The 27,215-nt window shown below is 32.6% G+C and overlaps 1 protein-coding gene across 1 annotated transcript; it reads left to right on the forward strand.

The window, feature by feature from the left end:
• The first annotated feature begins 924 nt into the window (after nt 1-924).
• On the forward strand, nt 925-26,855 carry LOC143063419 (nose resistant to fluoxetine protein 6-like). The gene is made up of 15 exons (XM_076235561.1): nt 925-1,330; nt 2,462-2,625; nt 6,751-6,838; nt 7,483-7,576; nt 7,879-8,165; nt 9,370-9,537; nt 11,067-11,163; nt 14,152-14,244; nt 14,837-15,002; nt 17,633-17,712; nt 18,646-18,750; nt 19,982-20,108; nt 20,472-20,658; nt 21,673-21,815; nt 26,659-26,855. Exons 1-15 carry the CDS (start codon nt 979-981, stop codon nt 26,779-26,781), a joined length of 2,274 nt encoding a protein of 757 aa, XP_076091676.1. The 5' UTR covers nt 925-978; the 3' UTR covers nt 26,782-26,855.
• Nucleotides 26,856-27,215: the final 360 nt, after the last annotated feature.

A 27,215-nucleotide genomic window follows, 5' to 3' on the forward strand; every position in this document is an offset into this window, starting at 1 on the left:
CTTGACTTAATTATGTCTATGGGCTCATAACAAAATAACGTCAGCCAATCAGAAGACGCGTTACATCCAAAATTAAATTTTAGCCGTATAAGCCCATGGATTTGTAATTTTATTTTAACGCCTTACTTAACTTTTGGTGTATTGTCATTCATAAAATACATTTTCGTATTATGTAATTTTAAATAACATTGAAAAAAGTTAGATGCTTTTAGCGATTTGAAACGGCTTTTTCGATAAAACATTCGATGTTTAATTTCTGACTATTCAAAAGTTAAAAACTAAGATTTGGTAAACTGTCTGCATCTTTATTCCTAACTACTTTATACTCTCAAGATAAAATAAATTGAATAAGTAAATATTAAGTATTTTGGCGAGAAAACAGAAATTTCATAATGCATCAAAACTGCGAAAAGACAAGTGAATTTCTATATTTCTTCGTTTGATCAAAGAATTAAAACAATTTAATAAAAGCGTTATGAACTGACTGTTTTGTATTGTCCCTATTCTAGATTCTCGATCAGTTGTACTGAGCCTCGACTCTACGAGACTCGGTGCCGAAACTGCTAACCTCGAATCTATAAAAGAGCCAAAACAGTTATAAACACTATAATATAAAATCTGGTCTTAAGCGTAATATTGGGTGCAATATTCCATAAAATCATTTCGCAATACTAGTACCAGTTTTTAGTATCCAAATCACGATAAACGCTTATGAGTAACATATACATACAAATCTACAGAATAAGCACTTTTTAAGTGACCTTATTAAGTCATACCAAGATATCCAAGATACTTTGTCTGATTCACAATGCTTTATCAGTTAGGGTCAAATTATCTCATAAGATATTGTTAAATGTTTTGATCAATACTATTTGGAAGCTTATGTCACTGTACCGTAGTTTTCTGATCAATTATTTTCTTCATCATAACTGATGTAGTTTTATTCATATACTTAAAAGAGATAAAAAATATTTAAAAATGGAAAGTGCTCGGCTTTGCTTTATATTTATAATTATAATTAGCTGTGTTTTTGCTAATGACGATGTAAACACATATCATCAAATGCGATTGAATCTTGTAAGACCAAATGATTTCAATCGTAAATTAAATTATTCTGTTGACGATTTATTAAGAATTAGCAAATTTGTAGACATCGAGAATATATTAAGGAATGTTGAAGATGATGATAATACTGTATACGACGACAGCTTTGATGTTCCTTCAAATGTGACAGCAAGTCCACGAGTCTTCAGTGTATCTCCAGTTTGTCTGAATAATACTAAAGCAATATATTCCGCTTTGGAAGGAGGAGAACAATGGGCTTTAAAAAGTAAGTTATTCGATATATCCGTACACTCATACACTGACTCTAAATGTAAACGTAAATTTTATTCATTTTCCTTTTCATGCAAATCATATTACTAGTAAATGTGTAATGTCTTCTCTTAGTAGGTTAATTTACAACTATAATGAAGTTTCTGATTCGGTAAACTTATGTACCGTTTTCCGCTGCTTGTAATGCTATCCTTTCACTAACTGCCTTTTTGTTAAATGAAAGAATCGGTAAGACTAACATCAACAAAACGATTGTTTAAATTGCCGTTGATTTCTATCGAAATATTTATTTTAATTTCTGATTTGAGATTTGTTTCTTCTGTCAATGTGAAAAATTGTGCAGATGCAAATTCATCTACTATGATGTTGGGTCGAAGTCGCTTTTTCAATGAGGTCTACCAAAAATTGTATGAATAAAAGGAGGTGGGGGTATGTGTCATTGAGACAGAAACACACAAATAAAAGTAACCAAAGACACCTAAAGAGCAACATATATTTATCAGAAATACCCAACAAAACAGTAAATTACCACAGCAAACAACGACTACCACTCAATTACAGGCTCCTGACTTGGCAGAATGTGCCAGAGTTCAAAATGTCATCTAGACTAAGTGCTCAACCCATGAATAGTGGTACAACAGCAAAAACAGTTGGTGTCATTAAAAAACGATTTGTATTTACAAATAATAATCAATACAAGACCTACAATAATAGCATGTAGTTGAAATCATTGAATGACACCTAATAAAATTAATTGACCATCAATTAAAACCAATTTTACCTGATTTTATAAATTGAATTGCCATTTATCTCGAAATTTATTAAAGATAGGAAGAAAGAATGAACTCAACAAAAATGACTAGCCATATACCATCTAATAAGATCTACAAAAATGACATTGTGGCAAAATCATTGGGGGGTCCATCGAATAATGAAATTACCCAGTCTTCTAAAAGAGGGGCTACAGAAACCAGAGGGACAGTCAATTACCCACAGTCATCTAAAAGAGGGGCGAAAGATAACAAAGGGGCGAAAGAAAAAGGGCGAAATAACCAGAGTGTTAGTCAATTTTTAAGTTACGAATCGTAGAATATTTACAATAATGCAAATATTCTTTTTACTTCAGTGGTTGATGCAGCAGGTAAACCGGAGGCTGGATTAATGAGCATGAAATTGAAATGGCGCGGGGACTATGACGAATGTGTCGGCGTCCGCGCTGTCAGTCAATACAAGTTCAACGGCAAATACTGTTCAGTGTCGGTTGGTTATGGAAAACTACCAATTAACCCGGTAATCACTTTCAATTAATGAATGTTTGTATACTTTTTAAAACTTGTTTTTAGAATGTTGATTCGAATAAAAGAGGACGAAAGATACCAAAGGGACAGTCAAACTCATAAATCTAAAACAAACTGACAACGCCATGGCTAAAAATGAAAAAGACAAACAGAAAAACAATAGTACACATGACACAACATAGAAAACTAAAGAATAAACAACACGAACCCCACCAAAAACTAGGGGTGATCTCAGGTGCTCCGGAAGGGTAAGCAGATCCTGCTCCACATGTGGCACCCGTCGTGTTGCTTATGTGATTACAAATCCGGTAAATAGTCTAATTCGGTAGGTCACATTCATGAAAGGGAAGGGGATTGTAGTTACGACGTAAGGAACATATCCGATATCATTTGTGAAACGGTTATTCCATAACGGTCAACCAACTCGTGATGGCGTCCGTAAAATTTTGTAACTGCGACTGTATGATGGTGCTTACAGGAAAGCTTAATTCCCTTTTGCAAACAAAACTGTTACTACCGATGCTGCTACCGAATTGCTGATGGAGAAGGAATTGGAAGAAGACATTGATCATTGTGTTGATGATAATGTGCTACCTTTAGAAACATTGACTGCCTTGAAACGACTGAAAACTTGGAAAAGTTTAGAGCATGCATGAGTGGCGAAAGATTGTGCGGTCTTGCCATGCTCCATGTTCATCGCGATAAGGATATCAGCAGACCAAATTATGATTCTGAAACGATTTGACTGAACCAGCCATAGAAAAATTTGGCAAACTCTACTGAATCGATGTCTGTTCTATGTTCTGTCAGCAGACTCAAATCAGTGATATGTTGATGATCTCTTACATATAAATTTAAATAAAGTTTTTAAAAATTTGGTGTAAGTAAAAGTCTTAAAATATGAAAAATTTATATAAAAAGTGTCCAAATTCAAAACATTATCAAACTCTCTAAAAATGCCTAGAATGCAGGATTTTGCACCATTCATTTCATACCCTCCAACGAATAACTTACACTTAACAACAGAATTGTAGAAAATGAAATACAACAATATGTTATGGTTAAGTGTAGGGAAAGAAGTCAAGCATTTGTTTAATAATGTTTTCAATCGCCCGTACTAATCTACCATTTAATTTATTTATCGTTAAAAATGTTTTAAAGTAATAAGAAACCTCAAATTAAAAAAAATAATGCATATGTTTTTTTATAACTCGACGGATAGTTTTCATTTTAAAACTTATGTACATATACTTTTTATACTAAGTAAAATTTATTTTAAATGCTTCCTTCCATGAAGCAATTCCCCGACATATTTTCCAAAGTGACCTCAGTGTGACCCATCTCGTAAAATTCCGGTGATCGCAATACGTATGGATGTCCTTAAAATAAACTAGTATCTGATTGTACATGTTAAACACGTGCTCAATATCCATGCTTTTTGTTGATTGTTGACAAACAGGTGACAATCGTTAAACTTCGGCTTCAAAACACGACTTTAATTACCTGCCGTATTTTCACAACACTGACCGATTGAAAAAAAAAGATTATTATACGAAATTTATGCGAAAAAAAATGATAAAAGACTAAGTTTATGATGTTTTTATGCATTGGTTTAAGAATTGGAATAACATTATTTTTTACCGGTCTCTCGTTTCATATGACTTTAATCAAAATAGGATTGTTTCTCGTTATGCGTATTGGACCAACCTGCATTGCAATTTTTTATTCGCAATTTATAAAGAGTTGCTTTGACAAATATGGTAGATGGTGTAATAGTAGTATTCCACTTTGTTGAATGTTGAATATGGAATTTTTTAAATATCAAGAGTTGAATCAAATTATTGTAAATAATATATATAAAAAAGGATATTGGAAAATGTGGTATGATTGACAATGAGTAATGTAATCAATTATAGAAAAAAAAATGTACGGCCTTCAACGATGAGGAAATCCCATACCGTATAGTCGACTATAACAGGCCTCGATATGAAAAATATGAATTGATTCAATTTAGAAAACTATAACGGCCTAATTTTTACCAAAACAGTTTACGAAAAACAAATATGACAGATATGAACTACAGTTTCTGGACTTGGGACAGGCGCAAATAGAATGTAGTAGAGTTAAGTTAAGTTAGTTTACTTGTGCAAAATCATCTTCTTACATGGGACAGGGGTTTAACAGTACAGCATCAGAACGAACTTTAACTCATCAGATCGATATAATGCTTAAAAACACAGACCGAATGTGGCAGAGTATCTATACATCTAACAACAAAAAGACACAAAGTAAAGATCAGAGAGCTTGTATCCACAGTTATTTAAAGCTTGTTTAGAGCCAATAACAACTTTTTTACAAAACATACTGGAAAATATTATTTGCGTTAGAATTAGATAGCATTTGCCAAGTAGCCAGTCATTTGGTATTGGCATGTTATAAATTATACATATAAATCTCCTAAATAAGACCCGGTCATATAATATTTTTCGCCGTTGGTTGCCATATAACATATTTGGTTTCGTTTGATGTTATTGGCGTTAATCTTGCTGTTATTTTTTTCTGTTGTATTGTTTCACGCATTCTGTTATCCAGGGCGTTTCCGTGGCTTACTCAACAGGTATGAGCTTTGCTTATTATCGAAGACCGTGCAGTAACCCGTATTTACTATGGTCTTTACTGGGAAACTGTCTCATTTGTCTCATTTGAAAACATGCCACGTAGATCTCTGTTTTAACGAATAATCAAAAATGTTGTCATTGTTAAAAAAAGAAATAGGTGCGCAAGATTTATTTTCAATAGTTGTTTTAAGAATAATTTGATCACGACATCTTCGTTATGATTTTCTGTAAAAGTAAACAAATAATGATTTGATGTTTCAGGTTGATAAATAAGGGTTGAATAAGTAATCAGTCTATATAAATTTACATTTAGGTGATTGTTTTGACTTGTGTTCCAAATATTGACCTAGCATTTTTCACACAGATATGGTTCATAAACATTTTATAAATGAATATTTTGAAATCATTTTTTTTTTCAACATTTGTTTGCTTTTGCTTTTTATATATACACCAGACGCACGTCTGGCGTATATACAAAATTTAGTCCTGATATCTATGATGAGTTAATTTACAACCACTGGGTCGATGCCACTGCTGGTGGAGATTTATTTCCCCGAGGGTATCACCAGCCCAGTAGTCATCACTGTACTGTTTGTGCTGACATGAATTATCATTGGTATATGGTTACATTTTTAAATTAACTGTTTTCGAAATTTTGAATTTTTGAAAAACTAAGGCTTTTCTACCTCAGGCATATATTTCCTTAGCTGTATTTGGCAAAACTTTTAGAAATTTTGGTCCTTAATGCTCTTCAACTTCGTACTTAATTTGGCCTTTTCAACTTTTTTGGAGTCGAGCGTCACTGGTGAGTCTTGTGTATACGAAACGCGCGTCTGGCGTATATACAAAATTTAGTCCTGGTATCTATGATGAGTTTATTTAAATTATCGCTTGATAACACTGTGATAATTCGTGTTAACATTACATTTCTTACCTTTGACATTATATATAAAAATGCTTGAATGAATTTATAATAAAATGAATATCCAGATGACAGACTCAGTGAAGAATAAAAAGTTGATAAAAATCGTGTTTTCATAATCCTAGCTAAAAAATGTAATTATTAGTATTGAATGCTTCTTTTTGTAACTTCATATGGTTGTTAAAGCGTTGACCGTTCGCACATTTTTAGAATTGGAGCGCTTCCGCGCTTTATACAAAATGTACTTCGGTCAAAGCTTTTACGCCTAAATGAAGTTACAAAAAACAGCATTCAATTCTTAAATATGCAACTTTCATGACTGCATCTGTTTCCCACGATGATGTCATAACAGCTCATAGGAATACAAAGAGAAGCTTGATATAACTCATCATTCTATGGTTGTTCGATATAATTAATGTTAGTTAAGAGGGTTGTTGAAACGTTTTTAATAAACAGATGTGCTTCGGTCAACTCTTTTACATCCTTTTAAAAAAAAAATGAAAGCATATCAATTCAAAATCAGTCAACGAGCAAATTAAACATGAGTTAAAAGAATAACTTATCCTTATTTTATTAGATAACTCAACTGCCTGCTGGAATTGATATAGGGATGTGTCTTCCAGAAAGTTGTAGCGATACAGATACAAAAAACCTATTAAATCAAAGTAGGTTGAAATTATTTGATATGTTTTTAAGTAATACATAGTTTTATATATTGCTCTGTCTAGCAGTCTTTTGATTGCTTGCTGTTTAATATGGTTTAATTTGGTGTGAGCAAAGGTTCCGTGTTGAAGGCCAAACTTTGACCTTTAATTGACATTTTGACTTGGGCGGAGAGATGTCTCTTTGGCACTCATACCACATCTTCTTATTTCTATTTTGATAAATGTATTTTTAAAATCTTAAATAACATTAACAGTACCAATTTTGGATGGTAACATGATTTTTTCCTATTCATTCGGAGACTCACTTACTTCTGTCATGATAGAAATGATTGAAATTTGATAAAGAACTTTCCGTATTGAATTACTTTGGAATTCAGTATTTTTGTGATTTTCAATTTTTCCATAAACTTCAGACATGCTTATACCATTCTTTACCAGCTTAGTGTTTAATCAATAACTATGAATTTAAAAAGGTAAAAATAAAATCTGATGTAGTTATATATATAACGTATCTAAAAGTGTATCACGAAAAAATGGAGGCGGTAGGAAGGGTGTTATTCCGAGTCCCAATAGGTGTTAATCTCAATTCCGAATACCAAAAGATCCTTTCGTCCCTCTTTAATTAATGTCTCACTATTTTACAGCGCTACAAAGAGTTTCAAACAAAACTGTGTATGTTATATATGCTACCTGTGTGGAAACATTAGATTCCTATGATATGAGAGCCAAGATTGTTCTGTGAGTAGAAGAAGTAATTTATAGGGCTGAATACAAAGTTTACATCCAAACAAACCAGTATGAAAAGTAAGAGTGATAACACGAAATAAACGATTATTACATGTTGTACACAATCCTGGTCAAATATGTTAAGATTCGTATAGTTTGACGATTTTTATGTCAATCAAACAAAGTTGTAAACCATACACTTTTCTTTAGAGTCGCTGGTGTGTCCTTTGTAGACAAAAATATGATAAGTTCTAGAGATTAAACATGCTAAATGACATATATATAATCATAAGTATATTTCTGTTCACTCACAGTGCTGTCATAGGAGTATTTATTGTCACCATGGCAATTGCAACTGCTTATGACTTGATTATTGTGCAAAGACCAAAATCTAGCAAAAAACAGCCCATGGAAATTTTCAAAAATGGAGGAACACAACAAAATGGAAAATCAAATGGAGTATTTGTGAATGATGATCACAAGAGCCCTGACGTTAATATCATCAAAAGTGGGGGTACTGAAAAGCCTTCATCTAAGTACGAAGAAAAGTTTAAGCCATCAGAAAATAGCATTGTTGAAGGAAAAGAAAAATATACACCCGGTAGGTATAATGTTAGTAAGAACGTGTCAAATTATACAAAGTACAGTTAAATACATTGAAGACCTGTTGGTGACCTTCTGCTGTTGTTTTTTCTATGGTCGGGTTGTTGTCTCTTTGAAACATTCCCCATTTCCATTCTCAATTTTATGTTCATATTTTCATTCTGTTCAAAAGCATATTTGACATTAGGTAATTTACAAAATTAGTATTTTCATCAGTTAGTAATTCTTTAGATCATATCAAATCAATGTAAGTCATATAATACAAAACATGTTTAACCTCGCCGAACTTAATTTTGAGCATGTCCCTACTCTTGCATGTTGGTTTTTTTTTTTTTATCATAGTTCATTTATATGTTTTGAAGTTTAGTGTGATGTAAACTTTCCCTGTACTAGTACACATTTTGTTTAGGAGTCAGCTGAAGCACGCCTCCGGGTGCGGGATTTTCTCGCTGTGTTGAAGACCCATTTGTGGCCTTCGTGTGATTTCTGCCCTTTGATCGGGTTGTTGTTTCTTTGACATATTCTCCATTTCCATTCTCAGTTTTGTATTGTTTTTATATTATTTCATTTTTGTATCGAGCAACCCTTTTTAATTGGACTATCAAGCATTTCAGAAGTTATTGCAATTTGCTATCAATATCAAATCATTTAACCTCGTAAGCTTCATGTTGGCGTGTTTAAAGTCATCGAAACTCTTCAAATTGGATGCTTTGAAAACAATGGTTTGTTCTTGCACTAGATAAAACCAAAAAGTAAAGATACACACAGACGTACGCCTTTATGTAAATTAAAGTTGTACCAAATTACTGATTTGGCAGGAGTTTTCCCCTTGGTGTCGATAGTCCTGTATAAATGCGTACCAATAACTACACATTTAAAATTTAAAAGGGCAAAGAAATTTCTCCCTTCGAGTTTCATTTTAAACACATTAACAATGCAAAAATTTAGACAACCGCACGATACATACTTTGTGAGAAAAGTTATAGATGGAATGAATGGACTGCTTACTTCCTTAAACACACAGATCAAGAGAGTAAAAAGTGAAACTAAACAGAAAAGAGGATTTACATCTCTTAAAAGAAGACATATACTCACTAATGCTGTTAAAATATCACATATAACATCCCATGTAGAGTATATCATCTCCCCTACTAACGTTTAGAACAAAATCCTTTACGATATGTAGTTTACTTTTCTTACAGGTATCCTTGGTCAACTCTTACTTTCTTTCTCTGTTTATACAAATGGAGCAAAGATCCTAAATACACATCAAGGCGCTGGAACATTGACAGCAGTTAATGGTATTCGCTTTATCAGTATGACTTGGGTAATTCTCGGACATTCAATTGGATTCGGTGCTCCTAATATGTGTAAGTAGACCAGGTTAATATATTTAAAATTCAAGTGAAATCTTCACAGGTTCGTGTGATTTTTTGGAGAGTATTGCACTTAAATAAAGGTAACAGTAGTATACCGCTGTTCGAAATTCATAAATCGATAGAGAAAACGTATCAAATATAAGAAAACTACGACACAACGGAAACACAACACCAAAATGTAACACACACACAGAAACGAACTATAATGTAACAATGGCCATTTTCCTGACTTAGTACAGGGCATTTTATGAAAAAATGGTGGATTGAACCTGGTTTTGTGGCCTGCCAAACCTCCCGCTTTAATGGCAATGTTAATTATACTTAAACCGGTAATTGTCATGTATCTGATACAAATATCATATTATTTGATGGTTACTACTTTACATCAAAGCGCTTCATTCTGTTTAGCTAGTTTAACTTGTTTTGGTGTGATAGATATGGATAATATAAAAGAAAAAAAGACTAAACATATAAAAAGAACTATGACAACAAAAACAAAAAAGAAGACCAGACAAAACAAAACAATCCTTCAACTTAAAACAATGAAAATATTTAGCCTAAACAGTTTATGTGTTAAATATATACAATTGTTTTGGTAGTGTCTATTAATATGAATTTATCAAAGCCTATTAACAAATGCTAAACGATGATTAACGGTTTCCCAGTATATATAAAGGTCTCTGCAATCAAACATATACAGCATTAGTTATACTAATTTCTATGATTAAAACCTTTTAAAACTCACAAAACAATGTGAATGCAAACATTGTCTTATGCGTTAACTCTCAACATTTGCCCGTTTAAAATAGGAATTAAGTTGAATGCAATAAATTCAAATTCTAGACGTAGAAAATATATCATTAACAATAAATGTTAACAAAGTTTCAACTAAATTAAGATTAGATAAAATTGGCATGCTATGTATATGCTGGCTAATTACTTTCAACTTTGCTGCAACGAATTTTACTTCATAACATTCTGGCTACTTATTTCCCGCTCTATTTATGATAAAATGGATTATGGATATCAAATTAACTATCAATGTGTTATTTACTAGGGATGAATTGTCTGCTTTGAAAGTTGACCAGTTTTGAACTATTATGACAAGAAGACATTATAAAGCTTAATTGTTTCACAAATATATTATTTTCAATGTTGATTATGTTGATGACAGAATGTAAATATTTGTGACATATTTTCCCTTCCATGAAATTAAGAAAATAAGGAGTAAATAAACTCATCATAGATATCAGGATTGAAATTTTATATGTGTACAACACACACGTTTCTTCTACAAAAGACTCATCAGTGACGCTCGAAGAAAAAATGTTTAAAGGCCAAACAAAGTACAAAGTTGACGAACATTGTGGACCAAAAATTTCAAAAGTTTTGCCAAATACATCTAAGGTAATCTATCCCTGAGGTAGAAATATTAGTACTTAAACAATTAGAATTTAAAAACTAATCATTTTAATTTAGATTGTAAATAATTGACATCATGACATTTAATTATTTTCTAGCAAACCTAGCTACTTTCTTTCCAAAGATGATAAGTAGGAGATCATTTATGGGTATTTTAAATGCTGAGGTGTCTGTGGATACATTCTTCTCATTAAGGTATGTTACAGTTATAGTAGCCAATCATTCATGGGCATTTTAAATGCTGAGGTGTCTGTGGATACATTCTTCTCATTAAGGTATGTAACAGTTATAGTAGCCAATCATTCATGGGTATTTTAAATGCTGAGGTGTCTGTGGATACATTCTTCTCATTCAGGTATGTAACAGTTATAGTAGCCAATCATTCATGGGTATTTTAAATGCTGAAGTGTCTGTGGCTACATTCTTCTCATTAAGGTATGTAACAGTTATAGTAGCCAATCATTCATGGGCATTTTAAATGCTGAGGTGTCTGTGGATACATTCTTCTCATTAAGGTATGTAACTGTTATAGTAGCCAATCATTCATGGGTATTTTAAATGCTGAAGTGTCTGTGGCTACATTCTTCTCATTAAGGTATGTAACTGTTATAGTAACCAACCATTCATGGGCATTTTAAATGCTGAAGTGTCTGTGGCTACATTCTTCTCATTAAGGTATGTAACTGTTATAGTAGCCAATCATTCGTGGGTATTTTAAATGCTGAAGTGTCTGTGGCTACATTCTTCTCATTAAGGTATGTAACAGTTATAGTAGCCAATCATTCATGGGTATTTTAAATGCTGAAGTGTCTGTGGCTACATTCTTCTCATTAAGGTATGTAACAGTTATAGTAGCCAATCATTTATGGGTATTTTAAATGCTGTGGTGTCTGTGGATACATTCTTCTCATTAAGGTATGTAACTGTTATAGTAGCCAATCATTCATGGGTATTTTAAATGCTGAAGTGTCTGTGGCTACATTCTTCTCATTAAGGTATGTAACAGTTATAGTAGCCAATCATTCATGGGCATTTTAAATGCTGAGGTGTCTGTGGATACATTCTTCTCATTAAGGTATGTAACAGTTATAGTAACCAACCATTCATGGGCATTTTAAATGCTGGGGTGTCTGTGGATACATTCTTCTCATTCAGGTATGTAACAGTTATAGTAGCCAATCATTCATGGGCATTTTAAATGCTGAGGTGTCTGTGGATACATTCTTCTCATTCAGGTATGTAACAGTTATAGTAGCCAATCATTTATGGGTATTTTAAATGCTGTGGTGTCTGTGGATACATTCTTCTCATTAAGGTATGTAATAGTTATAGTAGCCAATCATTCATGGGCATTTTAAATGCTGAGGTGTCTGTGGATACATTCTTCTCATTAAGGTATGTAACAGTTATAGTAACCAATCATTTATGGGCATTTTAAATGCTGAAGTGTCTGTGGATACATTCTTCTCATTAAGGTATGTAACAGTTATAGTAGCCAATCATTCATGGGCATTTTAAATGCTGAGGTGTCTGTGGATACATTCTTCTCATTCAGGTATGTAACAGTTATAGTAGCCAATCATTTATGGGCATTTTAAATGCTGAGGTGTCTGTGGATACATTCTTCTCATTAAGGTATGTAACAGTTATAGTAGCCAATCATTCATGGGCATTTTAAATGCTGAAGTGTCTGTGGATACATTCTTCTCATTAAGGTATGTAACAGTTATAGTAGCCAATCATTCATGGGCATTTTAAATGCTGAGGTGTCTGTGGATACATTCTTCTCATTAAGGTATGTAACAGTTATAGTAGCCAATCATTCATGGGCATTTTAAATGCTGAAGTGTCTGTGGATACATTCTTCTCATTAAGGTATGTAACAGTTATAGTAACCAATCATTTATGGGCATTTTAAATGCTGAAGTGTCTGTGGATACATTCTTCTCATTAAGGTATGTTACAGTTATAGTAACCAACCATTCATGGGCATTTTAAATGCTGTGGTGTCTGTGGATACATTCTTCTCATTAATGTATGTAACAGTTATAGTAGCCAATCATTCATGGGCATTTTAAATGCTGTGGTGTCTGTGGATACATTCTTCTCATTCAGGTATGTAACAGTTATAGTAACCAACCATTCATGGGCATTTTAAATGCTGTGGTGTCTGTGGATACATTCTTCTCATTAAGGTATGTAACAGTTATAGTAGCCAATCATTCATGGGCATTTAAAATGCTGAGGTGTCTGTGGATACATTCTTCTCATTCAGGTATGTAACAGTTATAGTAGCCAATCATTTATGGGCATTTTAAATGCTGAAGTGTCTGTGGATACATTCTTCTCATTAAGGTATGTAACAGTTATAGTAGCCAATCATTCATGGGCATTTTAAATGCTGAGGTGTCTGTGGATACATTTTTCTCATTAAGGTATGTAACAGTTATAGTAGCCAATCATTCATGGGCATTTTAAATGCTGAGGTGTCTGTGGATACATTTTTCTCATTAAGGTATGTAACAGTTATAGTAGCCAATCATTCATGGGCATTTTAAATGCTGAGGTGTCTGTGGATACATTCTTCTCATTAAGGTATGTAACAGTTATATTAGCCAATCATTCATGGGCATTTTGAATGTTGAGGTGTCTGTGGCTATTTGTAAATTTGCTATCAAGATTATTATAAGATGGAAACTAATCCCACAACAATTGCATGAAAATAAATTGAGGAAAGGAAATACACTGATTTAAAACAGCAATGTTGGGTTGAATTCAATTTTAACTTCACTTTTCTGTATTCGAATATTGACATGGGTTAACGTTGAAAGTACAAGTTATCATAATGTTAGTGTTCCCACATTTCTTTTCTTTACATTGTTTCTCTATTCATTTAATCGCCCCCTATAACTGAAATTAACAATTATGGAAATTCCAATTACATGGTAAGGTATTGTATTTTAGACTCACGATGAATGTTTTACTTGCGAAAATAACTTTTCAGATAAACTTCGCCAAAGTGGTGGTGGACCTAAAACTCCTACACACAAATGTCAACAAGAAATACCAACTCAAACGAGGATGCACATAGCATCTCTCATCTAGATATATATTTAGTTGTTTTAATAAGCTAAAAAAATCTAAATTATCTATTATATTATCAAATCCATACTTTTGTTACAGTGGATGTTTATTAACTTACCTCGTATTAAAACAATTGAAGAAACAAAAGGGAAAACTGAACTGGTTTATGTTCTATTTTCATAGATTTTGGAGGTATGTATAGTTTGTAATAACTTTGTTTAATCATTTCTTTTGTAATGTACATTAGAAAATACTCACATGAAATCTGAAAATTAACAATTTCGCTGTTGTAAGTAAGATTGTTTGCAAATATTGACAATTATGTTCCGTTTTATAAGACCTTATATATGAAGGAACACATTTTGAGCCATCGAGCTCCATGACATCCTTATACACTGAAGCATATGGATATGATTCAAAACTTTAGTGCCAGGCTACAAAATTACAGGACAGAAGAATTAAAATTGCTCTAAAAGACTTCTAGTATATACTCAAGTATTCGTGTTGACTTGAGATAAAAAAATAAAAAATACAGCACAACTTTTAAAACAATGCAAGGACATCACTGTGAATACAGCTACACGATTTTTCAATTCATTTATCTATCACCAAAGAGCACAAAGTGAAACGTGCTAATTACTCGGCTGATAATCAGTAAGCTATTGAACAAAGGGTTCCAAATGTTTATGTCAAAGCCATCCTTTTAAAAATTTTACGAATGTCATTATGAATTGGTTGACTGGGGTCTCACGTATTGTTTTAATGATGTAATGTAATGTTGTAGGCTAACACCACCATATATGCTGGTTATGATGGTCTATATAGCTTTGTTTCCGTACCTTGGAAGTGGTCCTATATGGAAAAAGAATGGATTAGAAAATAATTACTGTGAGGATACATGGTGGTACAATCTACTCTATATACAAAATTTCCGGCCTATAACGGACCAGGTATGTTTTTTTCCGAATTGTATTCCTTTAACTTGATTTCGCATACAACTCAATCGTTAACATTGCAAATATAGTAAAAACGTTTTCAATAAGAAGAAAGAATATCGATGTTCTATTTATACCCCAAAAAAGTCCAGGTATAAATAAAGGCAACATTATTTTACTGATGTTCAATTCTGGTAAAATAGACAACAAAATAACTCAGTATGAGAAATCCATGAGCACATTCCTATCGACAATCGAAGTAGTAATATTAGCTTGTCATAGGATAGCGTGGCGCTTTTCAAAAACAGTTTCAGGAATTGTTATTGCAATAGTAAACTGGAAATACAATATGAAAGTTTATTAGTGAGAATGGAATAGTAATCGACATTATTTGCTGATACAAATGTCAATAATCGCAATCAAAGGATATGTTTTGAAATCGACTTTATAGGGTGTATTTTATATTCTGGACTAGTCACGCACACTATTGGTGCCGTGTTACTAGGTAGAAAAACATGTGTCATGGATATTGAAGTTATTTTCCTTAATCTATATAATATCTCTTTTAACGAAATTAAAAGATATTTAATGCAAATAAAATAAAAATAAAAAATCAATTCTGAAACTATATTTTCAAAGCTTGCTTTTAATAATTCTAGATATTTGTTTTAATTTTTCTTGCGTTATACCTTTATATAGCAAATTGATGTTTTAATCGGTTTTTACGTAGATGTCTAGTAGCAATACTTTGGTTTTGTTTGACATTGTCTTAATCAGAGTTTTGATTTTGATTCCAATATGTAGAAAATTATTGTTTTAATCGGGTAACTAAAAATAAAAGCAACAGTAGTAAACGACTGCTGAATAGTCATACATAGATTGAGAGAAAACAAATCCGGGTTACAGCCTTAAAGCCAGGAAAACACATCAACTATAAGAAGAAAACTAAGGAACAACAGGAACGCTGAGGTGCAACAAAAAAGAAACGCCGACATACTTAGAAACGAACTAGTTGATAACAATTGCCGTACTTCTGACTTGGTACAGGATATTTTTTGAAAAAAACCAGTGGGTTGAACCTGGTTTTATGGTTAACCAAACATCCCGCTTATACGGCAATGTTATTTTTTTTAGCTAAAATGACAACACTAGGTGACAGAAATACAGCACCAAAACACGCAAGTTAACTCAACACGCACAAACAAATAATATTATAGTCCACACAACATGCAAACCGCAGAACATCAACGAAAATCTTCCACCAACGACAGACAGCACAGGACATAACAAGCAGTGACGTATATCTGATTTTTGTGCATTTATACTTAGTTCAGTGTTTTGTGTTAGACTGTTATTGAAATATTGTCTATGGTCAATAATGTTCATTTGATTGTTACCTTTGGTCCTGGTACCAATACTTTGATTTGAGTATTGATATCATCTTCAATATTCAGCATGTACTTTAATATTTTGGAAGTTATTTCAGGGATTCGCATGAGCTTTGTATCGATATTTATTGCGAACCCAATGATACTTTTCCACATATTCATCTGCAAGTTACCCGTGGATTTAAATTTTTGTAAGTTCTATTGTCCCATCTAACAAATACAATTATTATAGATATTGTTCTCTGTGTAGTTTATTCCCTGGGAACTTTAAATTTCTTCTAGGAGAAATATAGCACTCATTGATTAATTTACCTGACCGAAAATTATCTCCTTTTTTATTTGAATACTTCTATAAACTCAAATAAACTGTATACGATATTGCATTTATTCATTAATATATTTTCAATCTGTTTAATATAAAATCTGATACAATAATAAAAAGTTTATTTCTGACATTTTTTTAGTATTGTTCCAATTAATTTACTTGTTTTTGTTGTTGTTCATTTATAGAATACATTTATCAAACACACAATGAAAGCAAATTCTGATAGGTAAAATATAGAATATTTGACCAGAAATCAACTTCTAATTTTTTGAATCAGTGTTGATATTGAACACATTAAAAATGTATTATTGATATTGAATAAATGCAACACAACATGCAGTTTTGTGAGTCCTTATCTAGTATTGGTATTATGTATTTTCATCATTGACAGTTAAATTTTTTGTTAAGGTAAATTAATCAGTGAGTGATAGATTTCTCCTAGAAGAAATTTAAAAGTCCCAGTGAATAAACTACACAGAGAAGAATAGCTATTGTATTTGTTAGATGGGACAATAGAACTTACAAAAAATTAAATCGACAGGTAACTTGCAGTAAATCTGTAGAAAAGTGGCATTGGGTTCGCAATAATGTTTTGTGTTTGTACTTATTGTACCTTGATTAATAGTTTATGTTTGACTATCTTTGTCAGTGTCCGGTATCTGCAGTGATGTGTATTTATTTCTGTTTTGTTTTGTTTTTTTTTGTTGTATTTTTGTTATTGTTGTATTTTTTTTATTTATTTTTTTTTTTTTTTTGCTTGAGCTCCTTATCAGACACATAATATGGAGTTTTGTATAAATATTTCAGTGTTGTGCTCAGGTCTTGTATAACTATAAAAATAATGATGATTGCCAATGGTACAGTTCTTCACCAGAGACCAAATGACATAGACATTTTCATTTTGGGCGTTCAATTGTTTGTTTTTATTTCAGTGCTTTGCTTGGGCCTGGTATTTAGCCAATGACATGCAGTTTTATGTCATCAGTCCTATTCTTCTTCTTCCGCTTTATTTGTAAGTAATGTATACTAAGTAAAATGTTTATCAATATTCTGAAAATCTACTTAGCTAGTTCTAACTTAATTTAAAGTGTTTTCGTTCAGTTGAAATAAGTAATGCTTAAGAGAACATATTGAACTTTTGTTAGTGTGTGTGTGGGGGGGGGGGGGTAAAGGTATACTGAAATACGAAGGAACCTTTACGTATCGAAAAACCAGGTATCCCTCCTTGTTTGTATTGCCAATGTGTATTGCATTTTTTTTCATTTTCAGTAAATATGTTTATATATGCCTTCTACATGTCTTATTGTTTTTCTTTGTTGACATATTTCTTTGTTTTATAATGATTAAGATGATAACATAATGTTGACTGTAGTACCCCTATTTTGACATTTTTACCTATTACGTCTGTTTATTTTGTTTACATATCGATGTCAATAAAATGGAAGTGTGTGTGTGACTGTCATACAAGTGAAAGGTTTAGCTAGCTCTAAATCCAGGTGTAATCCACCATTTTCTACAGAAGAAAATGCCTGTAACAAGTCAGAAATATGACAGTTGTTATTCATTCGTTTGATGTGCTTGAGCGTTTTGATATTTTCTTAGGGACTTTCCGTCTAGTATTTTTCTCGGGAGTTCGGTATTTTTGTTTTTTTACTTTTCTCTACTGAAAAAGGGTATTTTATTTGTTTCATAATGATATGCTACATTCAAAGAAAGAGGTTTTCAATATAAAAAAAGGGGTCATGTTTTGAACGTCACTTATTGAAAACTATTTTGGACAAATCTTATCTGCCTAGCTCTTTTCCAGACAGTTACACCGCATGCATTATTTTTTTGATAAGCCTTAAATCAAAATTGCAGATGATATTTGTATGTTTGTGATTTGTACATAATTTACATACAAAACGTTTGAACTTTGAAGTAAGGATTCTAAATACAATTTCAGTAACAAAGTAGCAGGTACTATTGTAACAGCCATGTTCCTAGGAGGTACAACGATAGCTACAGGAATTATTTCTACACACTATGACCTTGGATTATCTACTTTTGAGTAAGTAGAAAATAATTTTACAATAAGTGTGGGTACAGCTGCTATATCACAACAATCACCAAAGCATATTATATCTGAGGGACACAATATTGTAAGACTTGTCCCCAAATTTCTACATTTTACATACCACGACGACGGACTAAAGAGTCGTTGCATTTTCGGAAAACATGACTTTAATAGCCAATCACATTGTTCAGTCTTTAGTGTTTTATCACTGTATTATATTTTTCCTTTCTTCAAAACAGCGTTGACTATCCGTCTTTCACTTATTATATTTTTATGCCCCATTTATGGGCATTATGTTTTCTGATCTGTGCGTCCGTTCGTCCGTTTGTCCCGCTTCATGTTAAAGTTTTTGGTCGAGGTAGTTTTTGATGAATTTGAAGTACAATCAACTTGAAACTTTGTAAACATGTTCCCTATGATATGATCTTTCTAACTTTAATGCCAAATAAGAGATTGTTCCCCAATTTTCACGGTTCACTGAACATAGAAAATGATAGTGCGGATGTGGCATTCGTGTCAGGGGAAGAGCAAATGAGGAAAAAAAATCTTATTATAATTAATTAACATATATCTATGTTCAAGTGTACATGTAATTAAGGTATAATATTTCACCTATCCGCGGAATTATTTTATTGTGTGTATGTATATAGAACAGCGATTGTGAATGATCATCATGAAATTATTGTCTAGAATATAAATAAGTCATAATATGAATAACAAACTTTTTTTAAACAAAAAAGATATTCATCTATGTGTATTTCAAATATAAAAGATATCATATTTGCAACAAATATCTTTAAGGATCTTTTTATTTAACACACATCTGATTTAATGTATCTTACAAATGACAGATCGGTTGTTTACGTTATATAACACTATTAAAATAGATAAAGTCAATGTCACCGATTTTAACTAATAGGTACTCATGGTACTGCTAAATTCTATTGTATATAACATAGATTTTATGAGATAGTTTGCTATAAATATTTCTAGCGAATAAAAAGAATCGCGAATATCTATTTTGTTTGACTAATTCAAAAGCCAATATCTATATTTTAATAGAAATAACAATTGAAAATATATTTGCATGTTTATATATAAATATAAAAGTTTACCAGAAAAATTTGTACCAATCATTTAAAATCTAGAGAGGCCACTATGATTTTTAGTGCCCCAAATCAATTACCATATTGGTTAATTAAAACTTCTGTTCTGTTTATTTCAGCAAGAATGCAATGGACTACTTTAACAACTACTATATTAAACCATATACTAGGATGGGTCCATACCTGGTCGGAATATACACTGGTTATATCTTGTATAAAATTAAGTGTACATTCAAAATTAATAAGGTATCTTATTTGTATAAGCCTTCATCATCATGCAATTGCATTTAAAGTTACTATGATAAAGTTCTCTTGATCTGCAACAGGAGATCCCCGTCCATGTTTTATAATAATTCTTCAAAAGAAAATTAGAATTTTATTATACTAAGCGGGAAAATAATGTCAGTTTATTGATATAAATGTATCCAAAGTATTAAATGTTAAACAGCATGTATTTGATCATTTTCAGCATATTTTTGAAATTTACTTCTGAATACTTAAATCAATATATAATTGCATAACCCACCACATTTCATGTATCAATAAACGAATTAGACGCATAATTAAATTTAAAAAAACAGTTACCGAAATAAATTTCTTCTATTACAGTTTGTTAACCTACTTTTGTGGGGAGTATTCACTGCAGTGGCCTCTTCAGTATTGTATGGAGTATACGACCACTACAATGGAAAACCATTTTCAACAGAGGTGGCTTCTTTATATAATGCTGTACATAAAACTGCTTGGGGTGCCGCTGTTTGTTGGGTTATATTTGCCTGTGCTACTGGAAACGGAGGTGACATGAATATCTCTTAGAATTCAATCTGAAAAACTAAACAAAAAAATAATAGCAAATCAAGGTTTTTGGATCGATGTGTTCACTGAATCATAGACAGATCAAAACAACTACTTGTGGTGTTTAAACATGCCAAACCTAACATTCTGTATAAATAAACTCATCATAGATACGTGAAGCTGCAAACACATACGTTATTCGGCCTGATGCAGTCAATATCATTGAATATGATTACAAAGTAAATAAGTCCGTTGATAAAAAAATGGGTTAGATCTAGAGTATTTTGTGATATAATAATGCATGTAAAGTTCATTCGAAAACGATAGCGAAATTTGTGTTCAAGAAATTGCAAACAGTATAATTCCTAATGCATTCTAGAAATCGTTCATTTGCTTCATGAATTTGCGAACATCGAAAAGACAAAAAATAGTATTAGATAAAGTCGAAAACGCGTTATCAGCTTTCCTTGATTATAAGATCTATTTTAATCTATAAAAGAGGGGTTATACCATATAATATAGGTTTATTCCATAAATTTTACTTATAGAGGAATGTAATATATACATAAAAGGTTGTAATGAGAAATGAGAAATGAAACATTTAAGCAGATTTCAGTTATTTTAGAAATGACATACAGAAAAATTTATTGCAGTAAAAAGTACTGCTAAATGTATTCTTTTGACGAATTTACCTTCGTCTTAGGTAATAAGCGCTTTTTCTAATAATATGCATTTTTGTAAAATTATAATAAAAAAAACAGGAAATTTTGTATACAATAAGGTGTATTGCTTGATTTACTTTAAATATTCTTACACATTTGTGTAACACTATCATGTAGAGCAGATAAATATAGAAATGAAACACCACATTAAAAAAATATGAAAGTTATCAATATTTATTTTAATTATTTAATACCTATGAAACTTTTCCTCACAAGTTATCATTTGTTTTTAATGTATATTTGAGTAAGTTATCAATGCATATTATAACTACTGTTATCAATACCTATACTAGGATTTATCAACACAATTTTGTCCTGGAAAGGATTTGTACCATTGAGTAGACTGACTTACTCTGCATACCTGATCCATCCAGTTATAATACAATACTATGTGTATACACGGAAACAAATGGTATATGTGGATGATCATCAAATGGTAAGTTAGGCATACAAGTATTATATGATATCGGATATGTTCCTTACGTCGTAACTATATTTTTCCTTCCTCCTTCCTGATTCATACAAGTATTACATGATATCGGATATGTTCCTTACGTCGTAACTACAATCACCTTCCTTTTCCATACAAGTATTACATGATATTGGATATGTTCATTACGACGTAACTACAACCCCCTTCCTTATTCATACAAGTATTATATGATATCGGAAATGTTCCTTACGTCGTAACTACAATCCCCTTCCTTTTCCATACAAGTATTACATGATATTGGATATGTTCCGTACGTCGTAACTACAATCTCCTTCCTTTTCCATACAAGTATTACACGATATCGGATATGTTCCTTAAGTCGTAACTACAATCCCCTTCCTTTTTCATACAAGTATTACATGATATCGGATATGTTCCTTACGTCGTAACTTCAATCCCCTTCCTTTTTCATGGATGTGACCTACCGAATCAGACTATTTACCGGGTTTGTAATAACATGAGCAACACAACGAGTGCCACATGTGGAGCAGAATCTGCTTACCCTTCTGGAGCACCCGAGATCACCACCAGTTGATGGTGGGGTTCGTGTTGCTTTGTCTTAAGTTTTCTATGTTGTGTCATGTGTACTATTACTTAGATATAGGAAGATGTGGTGTGAGTGCCAATGAGACAACTCTCCATCTAAATAACAATTTATAAAAGTAAACCATTATAGGTCAATGTACGGCCTTCAAAATGGAGCCTTGGCTCACACCGAACAACAAGCTATAAAGGGCCCCAAAATTACTAGTGTAAAACCATTCAAACGGGAAAACCAACCATTTAATCTTTATAAAAAACGAGAAACGAGAAACACGTATAAATTACATTAACAAACGACAACTACTGTACATCAGGTGCAAACATTTGCAGTGGGATTAAACGTTTTAATGGTACCAAACCTTCTCCCTTTTTCTGAAACAATAACATAACATCACAACATAGAAAAACACACGATAAAATATCAATTGACAGGCTTAACTGTCTGTTTGTCTTTTTCACTTTTAGCCATGGCGTTGTCAGTTTGTTTTTAATCTATGAGTTTGACTGTCCCTCTGGTATTTTTCACCCCACTTTTAGCAAAAAGACCACTGGTCAGTTATTTCTAAATGTTGACACACGTTTGTTCCCGATGTCTAACAAAAATTACGTGTGTTTCTCTAGATGCTTGATTTATCTTTTGATCACATATTCATTGCATTCGGAGGATGTATTTTTTAACAAATTATCGACATTCTCATGGGAACCATTTAAGCTCCTTTTCTTGCAAATGTGTTCATTCATTCATTTGAAGTAAATTTCATACGTGAACTTCTAAGGAAAACTTTTTAAAAAAGTATGTAAATCAAATGTGGAGATGTGGTATAATTGCCAATAAGACAACTTTCCATCAGAGACCAAATTACGTTGTAGATTTACAACTATAGTTTGCCCTACGGTCGTCAATTATGAGCAAAACCCATATCGTATAGCAACCTATAAAAGGCTCCGAAATAAAAACGTAAAACAATTCAAACGAGAAAACTAAATGACTGATTTATGTAAAACAAAAACAGCAATTAACCTATAAAACAAACATAGTAAACAGTTACAAACGAAGTAAATTTCGCCTTATATCTTGAGTTGCATCAAAAAGAGAAGCGAAAGATACCAAAGAGATATTCTAACTCATCAGTCTAAAAAAAACGAAAATGCCAGAAGCCAAAAATACCTAATTATGAATATATTCAAACTCATAACGGAAAAACAAACTGTTTTGCTGTTGTTTTTTCTGTGGTCGGGTTGTTGTCTCTTTGACACATTCCCCTTTTCCATTTTCAATTTTATTGACATTGATATCACAAAAAAAAAATAGGCATACAGTACACACAAAAAACCAATAACGAAAACCATAGCCTATTAAGTAACACGGACCTTAAGAAACATATGTCTAATTCGTATTTTTTTATTCGAGAAAGAGAAGACGGGATTGTCGTTACACCAATTGGAACATATCCGACGGCATCTGTGAAAAAGATATTTTATAATGGTCAACCAGCTCATGATGGCGTCCGTAGAATTTACGTAGGGATTATTTCATCTTCATTACTTAGAACTCTAGATTCAATAGCTTCTTCTTTGAATGCAGCAATCCTATCTCAATTAAATCATGATGGGAAATGCAAGCTTAAATATGATATCAATTGGGAGAAATATACTCCAAATAAAGGTGCATTTGGAATGTTTCTTCATAGAAATGGCAAGTTCGCCATTGGGAAACGGAAGTCTCTCTTTTGTTGTAAACATTTCTAGATCTTATTCAAGTATGAAGCAGATTCAAACTATATCTATTATATCCTGTATATCAAGTTCGGTGGGATCGATGTGTTCAAGATAGTCACAAAATTTGGAATTACTTAGTGAGAAAATACCATATACTTGTATATAGCGGAACATGAAGTTAAAGGATAATACCCTTATTGATGTTAGCCTCTAATGAATTGAAGAACGAATCCATTTCTGTGTAGCAACATTCAAGCAGCACCTGCATATGTAATAGCTGATACTATATTCTGAAACTTGCATTTCATATCATGATTTTCTAGATTAAGGTTTTTGCTTACAAGGTATTTTTCAAACAAAGAGTTCCAAGGGAACTTTGAGCCATCCTTTCGTAAAGTTTACGGACGCCACCACGAGTTGTTTGACTGTTCTGAATTATCTGTTTATCAGATGACGACGAATATGTTTCAATTGTTGTAACGATAATCCCGTCTGCTTTTTTTCGAATGTGACATTCTGAAAAAGACTTGGCACTGGGGTCGTATTCCGGATCACATGAGATAATCCCCGGTTTTTGGTGAAGTTCGTGTTGATATGTCGTATTCTATTTGCTTTTTGAAGACTGCGGTGGAGATTTATTACCCCGAGGGTATCACCAGCCCAGTAATCAGCACTTTTGTGCTGACATGAATTATCATTGATATGGTTATATTTATAAATTTACTGTTGAAATAATTTTGAATTTTTGAAATACTAAGGCCTTTTCTACATCAGGCATAGATTACCTTAGCTGTATTTGGCAAAACTTTTAGGAATTTTGGTCCTCAATGCTCTTCAACTTGGTACTTTATTTGGCCTTTTTAACTATTTTGGATTCGAGCGTCACTGATGAGTCGTTTGTAGACGAAACGCGCATCTGGCGTATATACAAAATTTAGTCCTGGTATCTATGATGAGTTTATTTGCTTATAGACCTTAATGTCGATTTTCGGTTTTTTGCCAAATCATTGTCAGTTCACTTATGAGTTTGACTTTCCTTTAAGTACGTTATTGTAAATACTCCCAAACATAATGTTTTAATCCATTTTTCTGTAAGAGTGATCCTTAACCCCCTATCTCCTTTTTATAATGTACTTTATTAGCCTCTTCGAAATCATTTGAACTAGAAGTGTTTGTCAGAAATGTTACATCCTCGAATGAGACTTGTCACCGCACCGGCTTTGTGCAACAAGAAAGATAACACATATGGTTTTTGATGGGGTTCGTCTTGCTTTGTTTATTTTTAATGTTTTGTGTTAAAGACTATTATATTTCCAATAGCATAGTCAGTTTGTTTTTTACTTGTAAATTTGAGTTTACATGAAGTCTCTTCCAGCTCTCCTACCATTGTTGTTAGCTAATGTTCAGTCCATATTATCGGGAAACATTATCTATTTCATATCAAAAATGCATTGCATTTCCATTAAGCTGGGGTCACACATTCACGATTTTTACTGCCGTCCTTGACAGGACCATTCCCGATTAAAATTTATTAAAAGTCTGATCAAGATCCTATGAATCGTGGATGGAAATTCAAACTTTAATTAAAATTTGTAAAAAAATAATTTAATCAAGACAACAATCAGATATTGTTCAGGAAGCGTCGATATTCAACCGTTTCCAAGCGAATTTATCCCGATAATCCCGTTCTAAATCCGCTTCTAATCCGATTTGTATCTTTCGCCAGGTAAAATTCGACCGAGTCTGTGACGACTGCGTCCCGATTCTACCGAATGTAATCCGACAGAGATCAGATAGTGACAAGACAGTGAACCGATGCTGACGGAAGTTATCCATTCGAAAACTGTCGGCATACTCGGGATGATCAGGTACTGTCGGAACGTAATCCTATCACGGTCCGCTCTATCGCATTGCAAACGGCTTTGTCTGGTCTCAGTCGTATTGTATTCTGTAATTGTCGGGACTCTGACGTGGGTATCATTGACGAATTTAGAATTAATAACGGGACTGTTTCGGAACGGTTTCGGCAAAAACGGTTCGCAATCGACAAGATCTGGATGCAATCTGGACTCAATCGGCAGAAAAACAGCAATGAAAAATTTCTCCAGATCATTCCCGTTCCACAGGACACCTTCCCGAAAACACAGAACATTGTTAGGAAATTGATCCGATACAGCAGAATCTGTCACGACATAGGCACGATTGTAATCCGACTAGACAAAATCGGCTGATTTACCCGAATGTTACGGGACGCACCTAAGTGTCGGGGTGATTTGCCGAACTATTCGGACCCTTCCCGACCAGTAGGAATCTGTTACGAACTAAAACGACTGCTAACAGGCAATAATAGGACATTCCAGATAATTGAGGATACTAATCAGACTTTTTCACTTTTCGCGTCGTATCGCTGTCTGATCTCAAACGGGAGCAATAATCGGCAATGTGTGTGAACCGCGCATTAAGTTGTTATTTTGTATTGTTTATCAATCATATGAAATTTTAACTATGTTGGTTTTTTTGGCAGATTTATGACTTCCTAGGAAACCTTGGACTTTCATATGCTGCTGCTTTAATAGTATCGCTTGCATTTGAATCACCAATGATGGGACTGGAGAAAGTTATCTTCAAGAGAGGCCAGAAGAAATGAATACACCTTCCTTTTGTATCAAATTTTGTATTAATTCAAATATGGTTAAGATCTGATTAAAGTTTGTACTAGTTTATTTGCATTATTGTATTGAAAACCCCAAATTGAATTAATTCATTTTAACCCACGTGTTAAGTAAAATTCACTTCAGTCTTCTGCATGTTCTGTGCGTGTCAATATCTGTGTTATGATTCTAGGAAACAAATAGTGTTGTTGGTTTACTGCCATGGTCGCTGTTGATTTGATAGATTAACAGTAGTACTGCGGTCTTAAAATAACATATCTTTTATAATATTCAGAAGGAACAGATTTTAATAAATAGATTTAATATATTTATATAATTTAGTATTATCTAAATGTAACCTTTCACTTTAAGGAAAGAGAAAGTTCTTTCAATTTGGCTCATATCAGATTCTGTCGTTCTGAAGTAATGA

The sequence above is a fragment of the Mytilus galloprovincialis genome, chromosome 2 (genome assembly GCF_965363235.1).
Source record: "Mytilus galloprovincialis chromosome 2, xbMytGall1.hap1.1, whole genome shotgun sequence".
Lineage (NCBI taxonomy): Eukaryota > Metazoa > Mollusca > Bivalvia > Mytilida > Mytilidae > Mytilus > Mytilus galloprovincialis.